The sequence below is a fragment of the Cynocephalus volans genome, chromosome 2 (assembly GCF_027409185.1).
Source record: "Cynocephalus volans isolate mCynVol1 chromosome 2, mCynVol1.pri, whole genome shotgun sequence".
Classification (NCBI taxonomy): Eukaryota; Metazoa; Chordata; class Mammalia; order Dermoptera; family Cynocephalidae; genus Cynocephalus; species Cynocephalus volans.
The window spans coordinates 63,019,957-63,036,478 of record NC_084461.1 but is presented as its reverse complement, the minus strand read 5'-3'; the positions used below and the strand labels follow the sequence as shown (position 1 = coordinate 63,036,478).

Below are 16,522 nucleotides of genomic sequence, written 5' to 3'. Positions count from 1 at the left end.
TTATAAAATTAAATGGAATAATAGTTTCACTTATCAATAATCCAGACTAAATTGAGTACAGAACTATAGCTGATAATTAAAGCTAACTGTATATTTTGTTTCCATAGAAACCAAAATTCAGTTCCAAAAATCGCATTTGGTCTGTTTGTAATGAAAATTCCAACAGACAGAAGCCAGAACATGTAAAAGTTGATAAAGGAAGCAAAGAGGGTTTATTTATAAATAAAGACAATGTGTATGAACATTACCAGAAAGATCCCAGAAACACAAAATTTGGTAAATTCAAGCATAAACAATCAGCTCTTAACCAGATATATTCTACAGGACTCAGAAAGGGCAATCTGCTTAATATCAAAGATCCCAGCACAAATGCGTCTAAAGGTAAAGGAAGAAGAAACAGACTACATAAAAGGATTCAAGCAGATGATGGAGACTGCAATCCAAGAAAGTCAACAGTTGTCTCTTCTTCCAGGACAATAAACAGATTTGTTACTTGTCAGCAGCATGTTCTCCAAACCCTTGATGACCTTCCAGAAGAGTCATGTGAACCTTCTAGCTCAACTCTGTCAAGCCTGAAAAATGGATTAAGTAACAATATTGAGGCTTGTTCAGTTTCTAAAGAGACACATAGCCAGAACCTAGGTTTATCAGATAGTCAAGAAATACAGTTCTTAGAATTAGAATCCACTGACCAAACTGAAGCTGTTTCTTTCTCAGGACTTTCATTACATAAAGAAATCAAGTTACCACTTGTTACTGAAGATGAGCAGCCTCACACTCACCAAGAACAACACAGTAGCCCTTATAAATCTCATGAAAATAATCACTCAGGTAAAAAACATGAGAGCCTTAATAATAAAAAGGAAAATTCTTTCCCATCTTTTATAAAGGAAAATACTGATGATGATGATGACGGTAGTTGCTGTACCTCTGAGAAGGCTGTAACATCAACAAAGGTAATATGTTTTACAGATTGCAAAAGCCACTATAAAGAAAATACAACAAATAGAGAAGAAATGGATTTTCAACATTTTTTACCTTCTGAAGACCATTTTTCATTGGAAAATGAATTAAAAGCAAGCAGCCTAACCATGCTTGCACAACAGGAAGCTGTTAATTTTTCTGATTCACATAATGTGGTCATTTCTGAACATGTTGCAAATTATGAACAATGCATATGTGGAACTCCTTTTGATCACTCACTTGGTAATCCTGAGCAAACTTTTCTGGCTTGTACAAGAACACTTTCAACACATGAAGTTTCAAAGTTGACTGGTCATGTGAAGCTATTCAAAGAGTCTCAGGATCATAGCCCCACAGCACCAACGTCTTTAGTGGATCAAACAGATACAAATATTGTGGAAAAGGTGCCAAAGAAACAAGACATTAAAAGGAATTACAATGACAAAGTCCAAAAAACAAGTTCTTCAAATGGGCCTTTATCTACAGTTGTTCACTCTCAAGTAAGAGAAACAACTAAAGTTGAAAAAAGGATACAAGACCTTCCAGAGAATGAGACTATACATAATACAGATTTTTATTCCACTGACAGTATGAATAAAGAATTGACCAGCATCTCACAACTTAGTCAAAGAGAAGAGAAGGAAATTTCTCACAAACCAGGTATTAATAGTAATGCTCAATTCGTATGCATTTCCTATAGATTTACTTATTTTATAGAAATTCTTAACTGAATTCCACTCAGCATAGGCCCAAACTGACAAGAATAAGGACATGATTTGGGATGCTGCTAAATCTAATAGTTAAGTAAAAGTGTTTTTCTGGAAAGTAAAACTGTTATTATCAAAGATGGTCACTAAATTGATACTGATAGAAGTTAATGAACAGTGTATCTATTAATTTTTCTGTTTTTTAAAAATACATATAGCATTTAGTACCACGAAACCTAACAGTATTTTCATTGCAGGAAATTGTTACTGCCTTTGATTTCAACTATTCATTGTATTGCCCTTAGAATTACAACCCGCAAACTTTATGTTTGTTATATAAAAAATATTTTTAAAGGCTTTCATTCCTTTAAACAGTCAAGCTTGGAACAGAAACTCTATAAAAGTCTGAATTTTTTCTAGTCATGTAACCAGAAAGGAGAACTACAACACTGATATTGTAAAATATTTGTGTTTCAGATGAGGATGTAACTAATAATATCAGTGAAGATGAAGGCACTATAAAAAATTGTGAGGAGAGAAAAGAAAAAACAGATTCAGAAATTCACATGTCTGCTAATCTCCAAGAACACAGAAAAGTTCAGAATTTCAAAAACAGGCAAAGTTTCTTGAAAGCTACCTGCAACCTGCAAGGTTCGTATTCCTATAATTGTATGGGTAAAAATATATACAATCAAGCCAAGCAATCCACTCTACTTCAGGGAATTTCTAAACTTTCAGATATATGAGTTCTGTTTATCTTTTTTGCCATTCACTAAGTTATAAGATTATTTCAGCTATATTTGTTGTTAAGGCACCACTTGAAAATCCATTAGTCTTCAGATATATTCTTGTCATTTTTCTGCCTATGACTTCTAGTTTATGTTAGAGAAGATAAGATAAACAACAGAGACAGCAAAACTATTCAGTGGGGGCAGCAGGGGTGAATTGTGTCGGGCCCCTTAGAAGCATAGCCACTGGTTTCTTTTTGTCAGATGAATGAACTGTGTGTATTTGGCAATATGGACAAGCTGACTATTCTTTGATAGTTCTTGGAGCTAGTTCTAAAATGAACAATAGGCTGGGCCATTTAGTTTAAACAGTAAACACTGAAAAGTTGATTTATCTACTATCCATTAAGGTAGGAAGGACACTGGATTAGGCATTCTCTGTGAACCTTACCCCACTTTCCTCCTCTTATGTAAACTGAAGCCCTTCTTATACATACCTCCTGTAGTGGGTTGAATGATGGCCTTCCAAAACACATCCGCATCCTAGTCCCTGGAATTTGTGAATATTTTATTACCTTGTATGGTAAAAGAATGAATATTACCTTCTTTGGAAAAAGTTTTTGCATATGTAATCAAGTTAAGGACCTTGAGATGAGATCATCCTGAATTATCCAGGTGGGCCCTAAATCTAATGACAAGTGTCCTTATAAGAGAAAGACAGAAGGAGATGTGAGACACCTAGGAGAAGATGATGTGAAGATAGAGGCAAAGAAGCCATGTAGCCATAAGCCTGGGAAGCCAAAGAATGCTGACAGCCATCAGAAGCTGGAAGAGGCATAACTCCCATAAAGCTTTCAGCGGGAGTGCAGTCCTACTGACACCTTGATTTTGGACTTCTGGTCTCCAAATCATGAGAGAATAAATTTCTCTTGTTTTAAGCTACCCAGTTTGCGGTAATTGAGAGGAAGGAGAAGGAGGCTAGGATGGGAGGAAGAGGAAGGGGGGCATGGTTGAGGCCCATGGCACCCCCGTCATTCCAACAGGAGAACCTGGAGGGCTTCTGGCAGCAGCTCAGCCATGGCTTGGCTGGATGTGGACTTTGGGTGGGCATGGCTGAGGCCTTTGGCCCCCCTCCAATCTGGGAGCCTGGGGTGTTTCCAGCAGTGGCTTGGTGGTCGTAGCTGGGTTGGATGCGGATGTTGTGGGAGCATGGCTGAGACCCTCGGCCCCCCCACCACCCTGGCTTGGGGGCCTGGGGCGATTTCGGCAGCAGCTTAGTGGTTGTTGCTGGGCTGGATGCAGATGTCAAGGGAGCATGGCTGAGGCCCTTGGCCCTCCCCCACCAGGGGCTTTCAGTCCTTCTAGGTTTTATAGGTATTCTTTGGTGGTGGTAGACCTTTACTGGTTAATATCACAACTTTGTTTCTGATCTGTGGGTTTTTTGTTTTTTCTTTAAATTCTGTATTAGATTATTTGCTATTCCCACCACTTAAACTCTTGCACTGGAAATAATTTGTCCTTTGGTTACTTCTAAAATGGAGGAAGTTCCTGTGGAGACCAGCACTTGAGCCCTGTGGTTGAGCTAAATTGCTGCTTTGCTGCTGATTCCCTGGGGAAGGCTTTTTGTGCAGTTCGGACTTTAATTGTTGACCTTGTAAGCCCTTCTGGGTCTTGTGAGGTCCAATACATGTGAGTTGTGTGGAAACTCTGGTCTGGGCCTGTGTCTTTTCAGCAAACTGCACCCCCTGCAGTTTTATATTTCTGATCAGTCTCCACTGAGTGGGCCTATGCTGATTGCAGGGCAAATGAGCTGTCCATGCTGTGCCCCAGTGTACCCCGGGTGGGTCCACCTTCCTCCACTGCCCACACTCCAAACACTTCCCATGGGATGGGCCATGCACCAGTCCATTGCAGTGACTCACCAGCCTCTGAGTGGCTCCCTTTTTCAGTTGTATGTGGCTCCTTGTTCCTCTGTGGGTTCACAGGAACCCTGTAAGTGGTTTTGCTGACCTGGGGGCCACTAGGGCCCTCTTCTCCCTTGCAGCTTCTAAGCAACTTCATTCAAAGGGCACAGCTACAGCTTTTGCCAGTTCTTGCTCCATGTGCTCATCAGGGCCAGCCTTAAAATGGCTATGGCTCAAAACAGAGCAGTCCTTTCTTTCTCTCATCATGGCTTCTCCTGCCTTCATGAACTCCGTAGGTCTCTCTTCCTCTTCCCCTGAGCTCTAGCAGCCTCAGCTTGGCAGTTCGTTGCTTTTTAATAATTGTAAATTGGTTGATTGTGGGAGAGGGTGATGCGGGGTACTGTCTATTCCACCATCTTGATTGGAAGTCCAAATGTAGTAGTTCTGTATGTCAGGAATTGGGCATGGCTTAGCCAGGTCTTTTTACAGCATCTTTCATAGGCTGAAATCAAGGTGTTGGCCAGGACTGGGGTCTCATCTGAAGGCTGGACTAGGGAAGGATCCATTTTTAAGCTCTTGTGGTTGTTGGCACAATTCAGTTCCTTGAGGGTAGTTGGACTGAGGGCCTCAGTTCCTACTTGGCTATTGGCTGGTGGCCATCCTTTGTTTCTTAGTGTATAGGCTTCTCCAGCATGGCTGTTTGCTTCATCAAAGCATACAAACTGAATGTAATAGAGCAAATCAGCTAGCAAGACAGAAGATGTTAACAATCTCTTATAACTTAATCAAAGAAGTGAAATAGAATATTGAGAGATATTCTATTGGTTAGAAGCAAGTTATTTAAAAGAAGGGGATTATACAAAGCTATAAATAAGGGCCATTTTAGAGTCTGCCCTCAAAAGTAGGCTTGGAGTGGGCTGGGGAATTTGCATTTCTAACAAGTTTCCTAGGTGGTACTGATACTGCTGACTTAATGAATATTCTTTTCTGTTTCATCCCCCTAACCCTCTATTTTGCCTTGCATGTCAGTCTGAATCTTCTGTGATGCAGTTTGTACAGACAACAAACCTCCAGGTTCCTGGCTTTGGGATAGGGATCTGGGGTAAGAGGAGTGGTGGGGAAGGGAACTTGGTGTCTCAACTTTTCTATGCATAGAAGGGTACTTCAAAAAGTTTGTGGAAAAGTAAAATTAAAAGATAATATGAATCTTTCTATGAACTTTTGAAGTACCCTCGTAAATTTTCAATCATTCTCCCTATTTCCAGCCCTGTTCCACACACCTTCCTTCTGTGGTTCCTGATACTACCAAGTGCTGAGTGCCTGGGTTCAGATTGTCTCTCTTCCTCTGTAATTCCCTTTGCAGGAACTTGAGTTAGAGCATTCCTCACTTTGCTAAGTCAGTTCACTCTTCTCCATCAGTGACTTTCCAATTCCCCCGAATTTGTTGAAGTCTCTGTCCTCTATCATTTCCTCTTCTGTTTTCTTTAAATGGCACTTTTCAATATCTTTTACTATCATTTTAGCATGTTTTGGGGAGGAAATGAGGGAAAACATATGATCCGTCCATTACTTTAGTTCCAGCTTAAGTCTCTCTCACTTTCACTGCAAGGAAAAGATAAAGAAAAAAAATCTTTGGACAATGATATTGTACTGCATTTTTTATGAAAGAAAGGTAGGGTGGGGAAAATAGGATAATTTAGTCAGGCTCCCTTGACATTTCTTGTAAACAAGTTGCGTGTGGGCAGAGTTAGTGCGCATGTGCGCCAATGTATCTTTTTAGTTAATTGCTTTTGTGTGTGCTTCAGTTAGTTAGCAGAGCTGACCGGTAGAGCTCGCGTTTAACAATGGAACATGTTTGCTCTGCTGGCCGCTGCTCAGTTTCGGTTTTACTTTGGACCTTGCCAGTAGCAGTTGAGTCTCTGAGTTTCACCTTTGTACTGCCTAGTTCCTAGATGTGTGTGTGCTGAATAAAGACTATTCCTTCTTCAACCAAGCCTCCAAGGACCATTTTGTCCAGTTACCTAGCTCATAGACCTGCGTGTGAAGGGTTTGTGAACGGGCTCGAAGGGTCTGTGAGCACCAGAGATCCAGACCCTGGCTCTAGCTTGACAAATAGACAACCCAATTGGCCATAGTTCGGTACTTGGCATCTTGTGTGATCAGGAACACACCCAATGAGGTACAGAATAGCTTTAGGAAGAAGATTTTTATAATATCACTTTTTTTTTAAAGAAAAATTTTATTCATTGCTAAAGGACTGCTGAGAGTGAGCTGAATGTAGAACTGAAGCAAGTTTATTTGTTTTAATCAAGTGTTTGATGGAATGATTAATCAACTGCTAGAATGAATGCAAAGTCATGTGCTTAGATGCTTTATAATTTCTTCACAAGTTGTACTTTAAAACAATAATAGCAGTGATGATATTAATTAATATTAATATGTAGTGCACCCTGCTTAGGATATTTCAAGGAAGTTGGTATGTATTTTCTGAGGTCCTTTGTAATAATCAGCATTTGGCAGAAAAGAAGCTTCAGTTTTGCTTGGCAAATTTACAGAAATAAAAGCAGCTGGGATCAAGAAGAGGAATGCCAGAGGAGAAAGCCGGCTTCATTTGGCTGCCAGAAAAGGAAATTTATCTCTGGTGAAAGCTCTAATAGAATCTGGAGCAGATGTGAATCTGAAAGATAATGCAGGTTTGGATCCTTTTAATTTAATTGTCTTTATAATTTGAACTTGAAATGTACATTTCTCCCCACCGCCTCCAATTTTGATTCTGGCTGATATATAACTTAACTTTGAGCAATCTGTATTATAATATATTATCATGTAGTTGAATAGTAGGATTTAACATTGCTAAAATAACTTTCTCCTTTGAAACAGTTTTTAACATCTATTTGGGAGCATTCAAAGTAGGTGTACAGATTGGGAAGTAAAGGGAGTTGGGCCTTTTCCTTGGAAGCCTTAGTTTCATTTTCTAACCTTGGAGAGAATGCAGAATTTTCCCAGTTTCCTGTCTCTTCTCTTTCCTTCTCCCTTCATACTGTTCTTTTTTTCCCTCTTCCCTTATTTTTATTCTAAACCTCCATTTAAAAAATTGATTTACTGACATTTCACTCAAGCACAAAAGAATCTTGTGTGAAGAATTCAGAGGGAAAGCTAAAAGGTTGATTGAATCAAATTTCATTTTAAAGAGAAATATGACAATGCAAAGATGCAAATATGAAAGTCAAGTATTTTAATATCTGAGTTGAAACAAATTGAAATGATTTGTGTTTACTCTAGTCTTATTATATTTTGCATTCTGGAAGTCTTTTGTTTTGGCACTTGTACCAACAAATATTTGTGATGAGATCGATTTGTTTTAAAAAAAATGGAACTTATACATTTTAAAGCTGTAGTTTTCAGTATTATTTCTTGTTCAATACTTAGTATATACATATCACTCAATGTAGACATTACTTCCATTAATGCAAAAGAACCTTAGTAATAAAAATATTACATGAACGTTGATTTGTAAGGAGGAGCTTTTTTTTCCTTTTTTTCTTTAGGTTGGACACCACTTCATGAGGCATCTAATGAGGGATCTAATGATATAATTGTAGAGTTATTAAAAGCTGGTGCTAATGTTAATTGTGAAAATGTAGATGGAATTCTGCCTTTACACGATGCTGTTGCAAACAATCATTTGAAGGTATAGTGCACATCAGATTAGTTTCCTATTACTTTTTCTTAAGAAAATGAATGAAAAAAGTGAAGATATTTTAAACTGAGAACTAAAATAATTCTGTAAAACATGTGATTTTAAAAACCTGCTTAAAATTACAAATGAATATGCAATATTGTGTGGGGATTGGAAAATCAATATATAAATGAATCATTTTTCCATTGTCTCTTCATCACATAATTCATGTTAGTCAGAAGAAAGTAAACACAGGCTATAAATCTAATACTATCCATTTTTAATTGTCTAAAATGATTTGCTGTTATACATAAAACTGTCTGATTATAGTGATGTTACATGTGATGGCTAGTTGTTTTTTTTAATCAAAATTTCTCAGTGCTTTTGGGGTAAAAACATGAATTGCTTTTTTCCTGTGGGTTTGTTGTGTCTTTTTCTCCTTTGTTTTTCTGTCCCAGGCAGCCAATAATAAAAGTATCACAAGAGAAGATTACTAGGATCCTTATTTTAGTGACATCGAATTTCGAATATAGATGCTTCAGATTTTTTAACTTATCTTTTTGTTTGACAAATATTGGGAGAAAACTTTTGTTGTTATCAATAGGCAATATAGAGCAGGCCGGCCCGTGGCTCACTCGGTAGAGTGCGGTGCTGATCAATAGGCAATATAGACTTCAGAAATAATTATTGCTTTTGAAAAAATAGTTACAGAAACCACCACCACCAACATAAAACGACTTTTATATAAAAAATTCCTTGGATCCCTCATGAATACCTATTTATCTGTCTCTCTATATTTTTAAAAGCTTGGTGACTTTAATTTTGTGAAAGTATATTCCAGCTGTTTTTAGTCTAAATGTAGTCATGTGAAAGAATAGTATTATTGAATTTATGATTTATAGAGATAAGAGATGTGAACTAAAGATTAGGAGTAATGCCAAAGCAGGTAGGCTAATCTTCAGTGTGGCTTCTTTTAACCCAAAGAAGCTCTTTGGCCTTTAAGATATTTAAATTAAGAAATAAGAGACAAATTCTCAAGGTTGTATGGTCATGAAATAGAAGAAAGCATATAGAAAGAATCATTGAAGCCATGAACCTAATGCTTATTTGTACAGGGAAAAAGCACGTAAAGTGCTTTTTTAACCACTTAAATAAGGTTAAAAATTTCATAGTGGGAAAATCAGGTTTTTTGACATTATCCTGAAAAATGCCACATAAAACAAACAAACAAAATGTTAATTTTCTTATTTGTACTTGCATTCAGGGTCACCGACATCCCTATATTTGGAGAGTTGTTAGAAGGACTTATAGAACTTAGTATATAATTGTACTCATGGCTAAGGTTTATTATAGTAGTATAGTAATGATACACATCCAGATCATAAGAGAAAAAGACACAGTGGAATCTGGAGATATCCATGTGAAGTCTTCCTTGTGCTCTCTTCCTCACATGGAACTTCCTCTTGCCCCAGCAACAAAAGTATAGCAACATATATACTGTTCTTGCTCAGGTAAGCCCATTAGAGACTCAATGTTCAAGATTTTTATTGTAGGCACCCTCTGCGTAGCACATACCAAAATTCTAGATTCCCAGAAGCATAAACCACATTGCTCGTGGAGACGGTTTAAGCACAGTGAGCCACTGTTTTCAGTTAGGCAAAGTTTTATATCAGTGCAAAGTACTGTTTACAGCCAAGTTCACAGATGCCAGCTAAAGGCCAACTGGGCAAATTACCTTTCTGGATAGTAGTCTTAGGCCTGCTGTGTTAACTCTTTTCTAAACAGTATTATTTTTAGGTTGTAATTGAAACAAGTACTAATTTCTAGAACAGCAAAAGACTTAATAAAGTGTGTTTTCTTGGCCTAATTTTTCTGGCAAAGTTGTATGACAGCATTTAGGACATCCTTTATCTTACAGTTGATCTTTGCATCATGATCTCAAGGAAGATCTTTTTTCAGCAATTTTTAGAGACATCACAAGTTTTCCCTAGGTCTGTTAATCCTTTCATATTCAAATCCTTGTGATTTTCTTTTTTTTAAGCTAACAGTTTTGTCAGTTACTCACGCATCAGTGCCTTCACAGGTGCTTCAAACATTTCTCGAACATTGTTTTAATGCATGACTTAAGGAAATTCTACATCTTTTAATTTTCACTTTGCAATCAACTTGAAGTATATTTCCATTTTATTTTTGGCTATTTACAACATCAGTGACCAGTGGTAAATTGATCAACAATCAAGAGAAAGATGCTGAGCAGAGAAAACTCTAAAAGCTCCACCAAACAATCTTAGAACTAATAAAATAATTCAGTAAAGTTGCAGGATACAAAATGAACATAAAATAACCAGAAGAATTTCTATATGTCAATAATGAGCAAGCTGAAAAAGAAATCAAGAAAACAATCTCACTTATAATAGCTACCAAAAAATAAAAAGGAAAAAGAAAACGTAGGAACAAATTTAACCAAAGGAGGTGAAAGATCTCTACAAGGAAAACTATAAAATTGAAGAGGCCATAAAGAAATAGAAAGACCTGTCATATTCTTTGAAATAGAGAAAAAAAATCTAAAATTTGTATGGAACCACAAAAGACCCTGAATAGCCAAAGCAATCCTGAGCAAAAAGAACAAAGCTGGAGGCATCACATTACCTGACTTCAAATTATACTACAAAGCTGTAGTAATCAAAACAGCCACATAGACCAATGGAACAAAATAGAAAACTCAGAAATAAATCTGGGTATTTACAGTCAACTCTCTCTTGACAAAAGCGCAAGAACATTCATTAGGGAAAGGACAGCCTCTTCAATAAATGGTGCTGGAAAAACTGGATATCCATATGCAGAAGAATAAAACTAGACACCTCTATCTCTCACCATATAAAAAAATCAACTCAAAATGGATTAAAGTCTTAAATATAAGACCTGAAACTATGAAATAACTAGAATGAAACATATGGGAAATGCTTTAGGACATTGGTCTAGGCAAAGATTTTATGGATAAGACCTCAAAAGCACAGGCAACAAAAGCAAAAATAGACAAATGAGATTATGTCAAACTAAAAAGCTTTTGCACAGCAAATTAAGCAATCGGCAGAGTGAAAAGAAAACCTGCAGAATGGGAGAAAACATTTGCAAACTATTCATCCAACAAAGGATTAATATCCGGAATATACAAGGAACTCAAACAATGGGCAAATTATCTGAACAGACACCTCTCAAAAGTAGACATACAAATGGCCAACAGGTATATGAAGAAAGTGCTCAAAATTACTAATCATCAGGGAAATGCAAATGAAAACCGCAGTGAGATACAATCTCACTCCAGTGAGAATGTCTACTACCAAAAAGACAAAAAGTATCAAATGCTGGTGAGGATGCAGAGAAAGTGGAACTCTTACACACTCTCAATGGGAATGTAAATTAATACAGACATTATGGAAAATAGTATGGAGCTTCCTCAAAAAACTAAAAATAGAACTATCATATGATTCAGCAGTCCTAATAGTGGTTATCCATCCAAAGGAAGTTAAATCAGTGTGTCAAAGAGATAGCTGCACTCCCATGTCTATTGTATGTTCACAGTAGCCAAGATATGGAATCAACCTAAGTGGTCATCAACAGATAAATGAGTAAAGAAAATGTATATATACACAGTGGAATACTGTTCAGCCATAAAAAGGAATGAAATGCTGTTATTCACAGTGACATGAATGAGCTTGGAGGACATTATGTTAAGTGAAGTAAGCCAGGCACAGAAAGAAGTAAGCCAGACACAGAAAGATAAATACTGCATGTTGTCACTCATATATGGAAGCTAAAAAGTTGGTCTCATAGAAGTAGAAAGTAGAATAGTGGTTACTAGAGGCTGGGAAGGGTCAGGGGTAGGGAAGAATAGTGGGAGGTCAGCCAATGGATAAAAAATTACAGCTAGGGGCCGGCCCCGTGGCACACTCGGGAGAGTGCGGCGCTGGGAGCATAGCAGCGCTCCCGCCGCAGGTTCAGATCCTATATAGGGATGGCCGGTGCACTCACTGGCTGAGTGCCGGTCACGAAAAAGACAAAAAAAAAAAAGAAAAAATTACAGCTAGATAGGAGAGATAAGTTCTAGTGTTCTGTTGCACTATAGGGTATCTATAATTAACAGCAATTTATTGTATATTTTCAAATAGCTAGAAGAGAGGATTTTGAATGTTCCCAAGACAAAGGAACAATAAATGTTTGAGGTGATGCATATGCTAATTACCTTGATTTGATAATTACACATATGCATGTATTGAAATATCACACTGTACCCCATAAAAAATATGTACAATTATTATGTGTCAACTAAAAATAATAAAAGATTTGACATGATAGATGGGAAAGATGCCATGTTAATAAACAGGAAGAGATGTTCACTTGGGTCAAATTTTATATGTGGTCTTCATTAGTTAGAATTTTCCTATTTTGAAGGCTGTATTTTTTCCTCATTGCAATTTGGTAACTTGTGAAAACTGAGAAAATGATTACCTAGAAATAGAGGGTCCTCTCTAAAAATTTACCACAGGAGAAAGCAAAAGGAGAGTTTGATTTAGTCAATAAAACCCTTAAATGATTACTGGAGAACTTGGATTCTAAGTCCAGTTCTGCTACCTGAGAAAGATAGATGTGTCTTTACCCCTGAAATGAAGTATTTGGTCTAGAGCTGTGCTGTCCTATACTGTAGCTACTAGATACATGTGGCTGTTAACATTTAAATTACTTAAAATTGATTAAATTTAAAAATCAGTTCTTTTCATATACATTAGCCACATTTCATGTGCTCAATATCTATATGTGTTGAGTGGCTGCTATATTGGACAGTGTAGATTAGAACATTTCCGTCATCACAGAAAATTCTCTGTTCCACAGCAGGGGTTGGGAATTTTTTCTGTGAATGGCTAGATAGTAAACATTTTAGGTCTTCTGGACCCCACAGAGTCTGTTGCAACTACTCAACTACTGTTGTAATTCAAAAGCAGCTATAGTCAAGGTGTAAATGAGTAGGTGTGGCTGTTCTGCAATAAAACTTTATTCACAGAATCAGGCAGCAGGCTGTATTTGGCTCATGGGCCATAGTTTGCTGATCCTTATCTAGAGGATCACTTATGTCCCTTGACCTAAATGATGATATAGACAAAATTTGCTTCTGGAGTAACTTTCCTTGTGCTTATTACCTTTCTTTTCAGGAGAAGTGTTTTATATGAAAAAAAAGAAGGTGGTATTTTTAATGACATTTTAATTCCTTTGATACATTGCCAACAACTTTCCTCATGCCTACTTTAACTTCCTCCCTGTGTGACAGTTTTTCTTCTATCATTGCCTCATTTTTGACTCAGTTCCTCCCTTTTGTCCCTATTTCTTTATCTTGAGATAGTTTAGACAGATAGGATAGGATAGTCAAAAACTTGTCAATTCTACACCCAGCAAAAAATCTTTCAAAAGTAGAGGTGATGGACAGGCTGTGGAGATACTTGAACTGCCACACATTGCTGCTGGGGATGTAAAATGGTACAGCCACTGTGGAAAACAGTTTTGCAGTTCCTCAAAAAGTTAAACATAGAGTTAACATATGACCTAATAAAATTCTACTCCTAAGTATATACCCAAGAGCATAGAAAACAAATGATCACACAAAAACTCGTACATGAATTTTCATGGCATGGTATTCACAATAGCCAAAAAGTAGAAATGTCCGAAATGTCCGTCTGTTGATAAACATTTAACAAAATGTGGTATATTTTAATGGAATACCATTAAGCCATAAAAATGAAGTACTGATACATGCTACAACATGGATGAGTCTTGAAAATATTATGCTAAGTGAAAGAAACTAGACACATATGCCACATATTGTATGATTCTTTTCATATGAAATGTCCATAATAAGCAAATCCATACAGAGAGTAGACTAGTGGTTGCCAGAGGCTTAGAGGAGGAGGAAATGAGGAGTGATTGCTAGTGGGTATGGAGTTTCTTTTCGGGGTAATGAACTATTCTGGAATTAGGTATACTGCTGATGGTTGTACAACTTTGTGAACATACTAAAATCAACTGAATTGTATGCCTTTAGTGGGGTAAGTTTTATGGTACGTGTATTATATCTTAATTTTTAAAAATGAAGATGGAGTACAGACTTTTTTAGACAAGCAAGATCTAAGAGAATTTATGTATTAAAAATGTTAAATTAAGTTCTTCAGGCAGAAGGAATAGTATGACAGAAGGAAATTTGGATTTAGAAAAGAATAGAGTTGTAGAAGTGATGAATATGTGGGTAAGCAAAAAAGACCTTTTCTTATTTTGCAAATCTCTTTAAAAGAAAATTGACACCTTAAAATAAAAACAATAACATATTGTGGGTTTTATAACAAAGGTAAAATAAAAGTCAAGAATATCACAAAAGAAATGGATGGGGGAAATGGAAGTATTCTCTTGTAAAGTTCTTATACATAGAGTGGTTTTTTGTTACTTAAAGATAGATGTGGTAGCAGAAAGATATATATCGAAAACCCTGGAGTAATCATATTTTTTAAAAAAAAAGGTATAGATAATAAGCTAATAGGGAAGATAAAATCAATTGTAAATATTCAGTTCAAAGGAAGTGAGGAAAATAGGTAAAAGGAACAAAAGGACAGATGAGACAACTAGAAAACCAATAGCAAGATGGTAGTTTTAAACCCAACCTTACTTATGATCATTTTAAATGTAAATGATCTAAACACTCCCACCAAAAGGAGAGATTATCAGATTGGATAAAGGAACAAGACCCAACTAAATGTGATCTTCAAGAAACTCACTTTAGATATAAAGACAGATAAGTTAAAAGTAAAATTATGGAAAAAGATATGCTATGCAAACAATAATCATAAGAAAGAGTGGCTCTGGTAACATAAGACAAAGTAGATTTCAAAGCAAGTAATATGGTCAGGGATAAAGAGTGACATTTCATAATAATAAAGGGAACAGTTCACCAGGAAGACATAACAATTCTGAAAGTGAGTGCAAACAATAACAAATTTCAGATACAGGAGGAAAAAGATGATAGAATTGAAATGAAGATAGAGTGATCCACAATCATAGTTGGAGATTGCAGTTCTTTTAGAAATGATCAAAAAAGTACATACCCAAGATATAGAGCCTTGAACATTATCAAACAAGTTACCTATTTGACATTTATTGAAGACGCCAACAACAACAGCAAAATATACATTCTTTTCAAGTACTTACAGAACATTCACCAATATAGACTATATGCTGGGCCATAAAACAGGTTCCAGTGAGTTTAAGATACTTGAAATAATACAAAGTATGTTATCTAACCAAAATGGAGTGCAACTACTAATCAATAACCAAAAGATGTCTGGAAAACTCCCAAATATTTAGAAATTACATACTTCTAAATAACCTATGCATGGGTCATAAAAAAAAAAAAATCACAAGATATTTTGAGCTGAATTAAAATAAGAGCACAATATATCAAAATTTATGGGGTGCAGCTGAAGCAGAACTTAGAAATTTAAAACTTTGAATGCTTATACTAACAAAAAAGAATGATACAAGTTCTATCAGTGACTTCAGGTTCCACTTTAAGAAGCTCAAAAAACAAAACAAAACAAAAACCAGCAAACTAAGTAGAGATAACAGAAATCAATGAAATACTAAACAGACAATAGAGAAAGTTAACAAAGACAAAAATTGATTATTTGAAAAGGTTAACAAAATGTATAGGCCTCTAGCCAGATTTCAAACAATGCAAAAAGAGAGAAGACACAAATTACCAATATCAGGAATCAGGCAGGGGACATTACTATAGATCATAGACATTAAAAGATTAATAAGGGACTATTATTACAGCCTTATGCCAATAAATTCAACAACTTAAGTAAAATGGACAAATCCCTTGAAAGAAATTATCAAAGCTTATTCACAAAGAAGTAACTCTTGTAACCCTGTATCTGTGAAAGAAAATGGAATTTGTAGTTTAAAAAATCTTTTCGTAAAGCAAATTCCAGGCTCAGGTGTCCTTACTGATAAATTTTATGGAATATTTGAGGAAGAAACAAAACAGCTCTACACGAACACTTCCAGAAAAATAAGAATAATAAACTTTCCAACTGGTTTTATCAAGCTAGCATTTTCTGATACCAAAATCAGACAAAAGCATTACAAGAAAACAAAACTACAGACCAACATCCCTTAAGAACATAGATGCAGAAATTGTTTAACTATTAACAAGTTGAATCCAGCAATATACGTAAATATAACGTGACCAAATGGAATTTATGCCAGGAATGTAAGATTAATTTAATAATTGAAAATCAATGTAATTTACCAAATTAACAGGCTAAAAATGAAAAACTATGTTTTTATTTCAATATATACAGAAAAGGCATTTGAAGAAAAGTTAGCACTCGTTCATAATTAAAACAAAAAAACTCTCAGCAAACCAAGAATAGCAGTGAACTTCCTCAATCTACTAAAGAGCACCTTTGAAAAAACCTACAACTGACATCATACTTAACG

The 16,522-nt window shown here is 36.1% G+C and overlaps 1 protein-coding gene across 1 annotated transcript in view; it reads left to right on the top strand.

The window, feature by feature from the left end:
- ANKRD31 (ankyrin repeat domain 31) overlaps window positions 1–16,522 on the top strand; it is a 148,214-nt gene that overhangs the window by 89,908 nt on the left and 41,784 nt on the right. Inside the window, exons 14-17 of the mRNA XM_063087604.1 lie at window positions 108–1,623; window positions 2,148–2,321; window positions 6,858–6,995; window positions 7,851–7,993. Coding sequence (XP_062943674.1) covers window positions 108–1,623; window positions 2,148–2,321; window positions 6,858–6,995; window positions 7,851–7,993 — 1,971 coding nt within the window. The remainder of the gene's footprint in view (window positions 1–107; window positions 1,624–2,147; window positions 2,322–6,857; window positions 6,996–7,850; window positions 7,994–16,522) is intronic.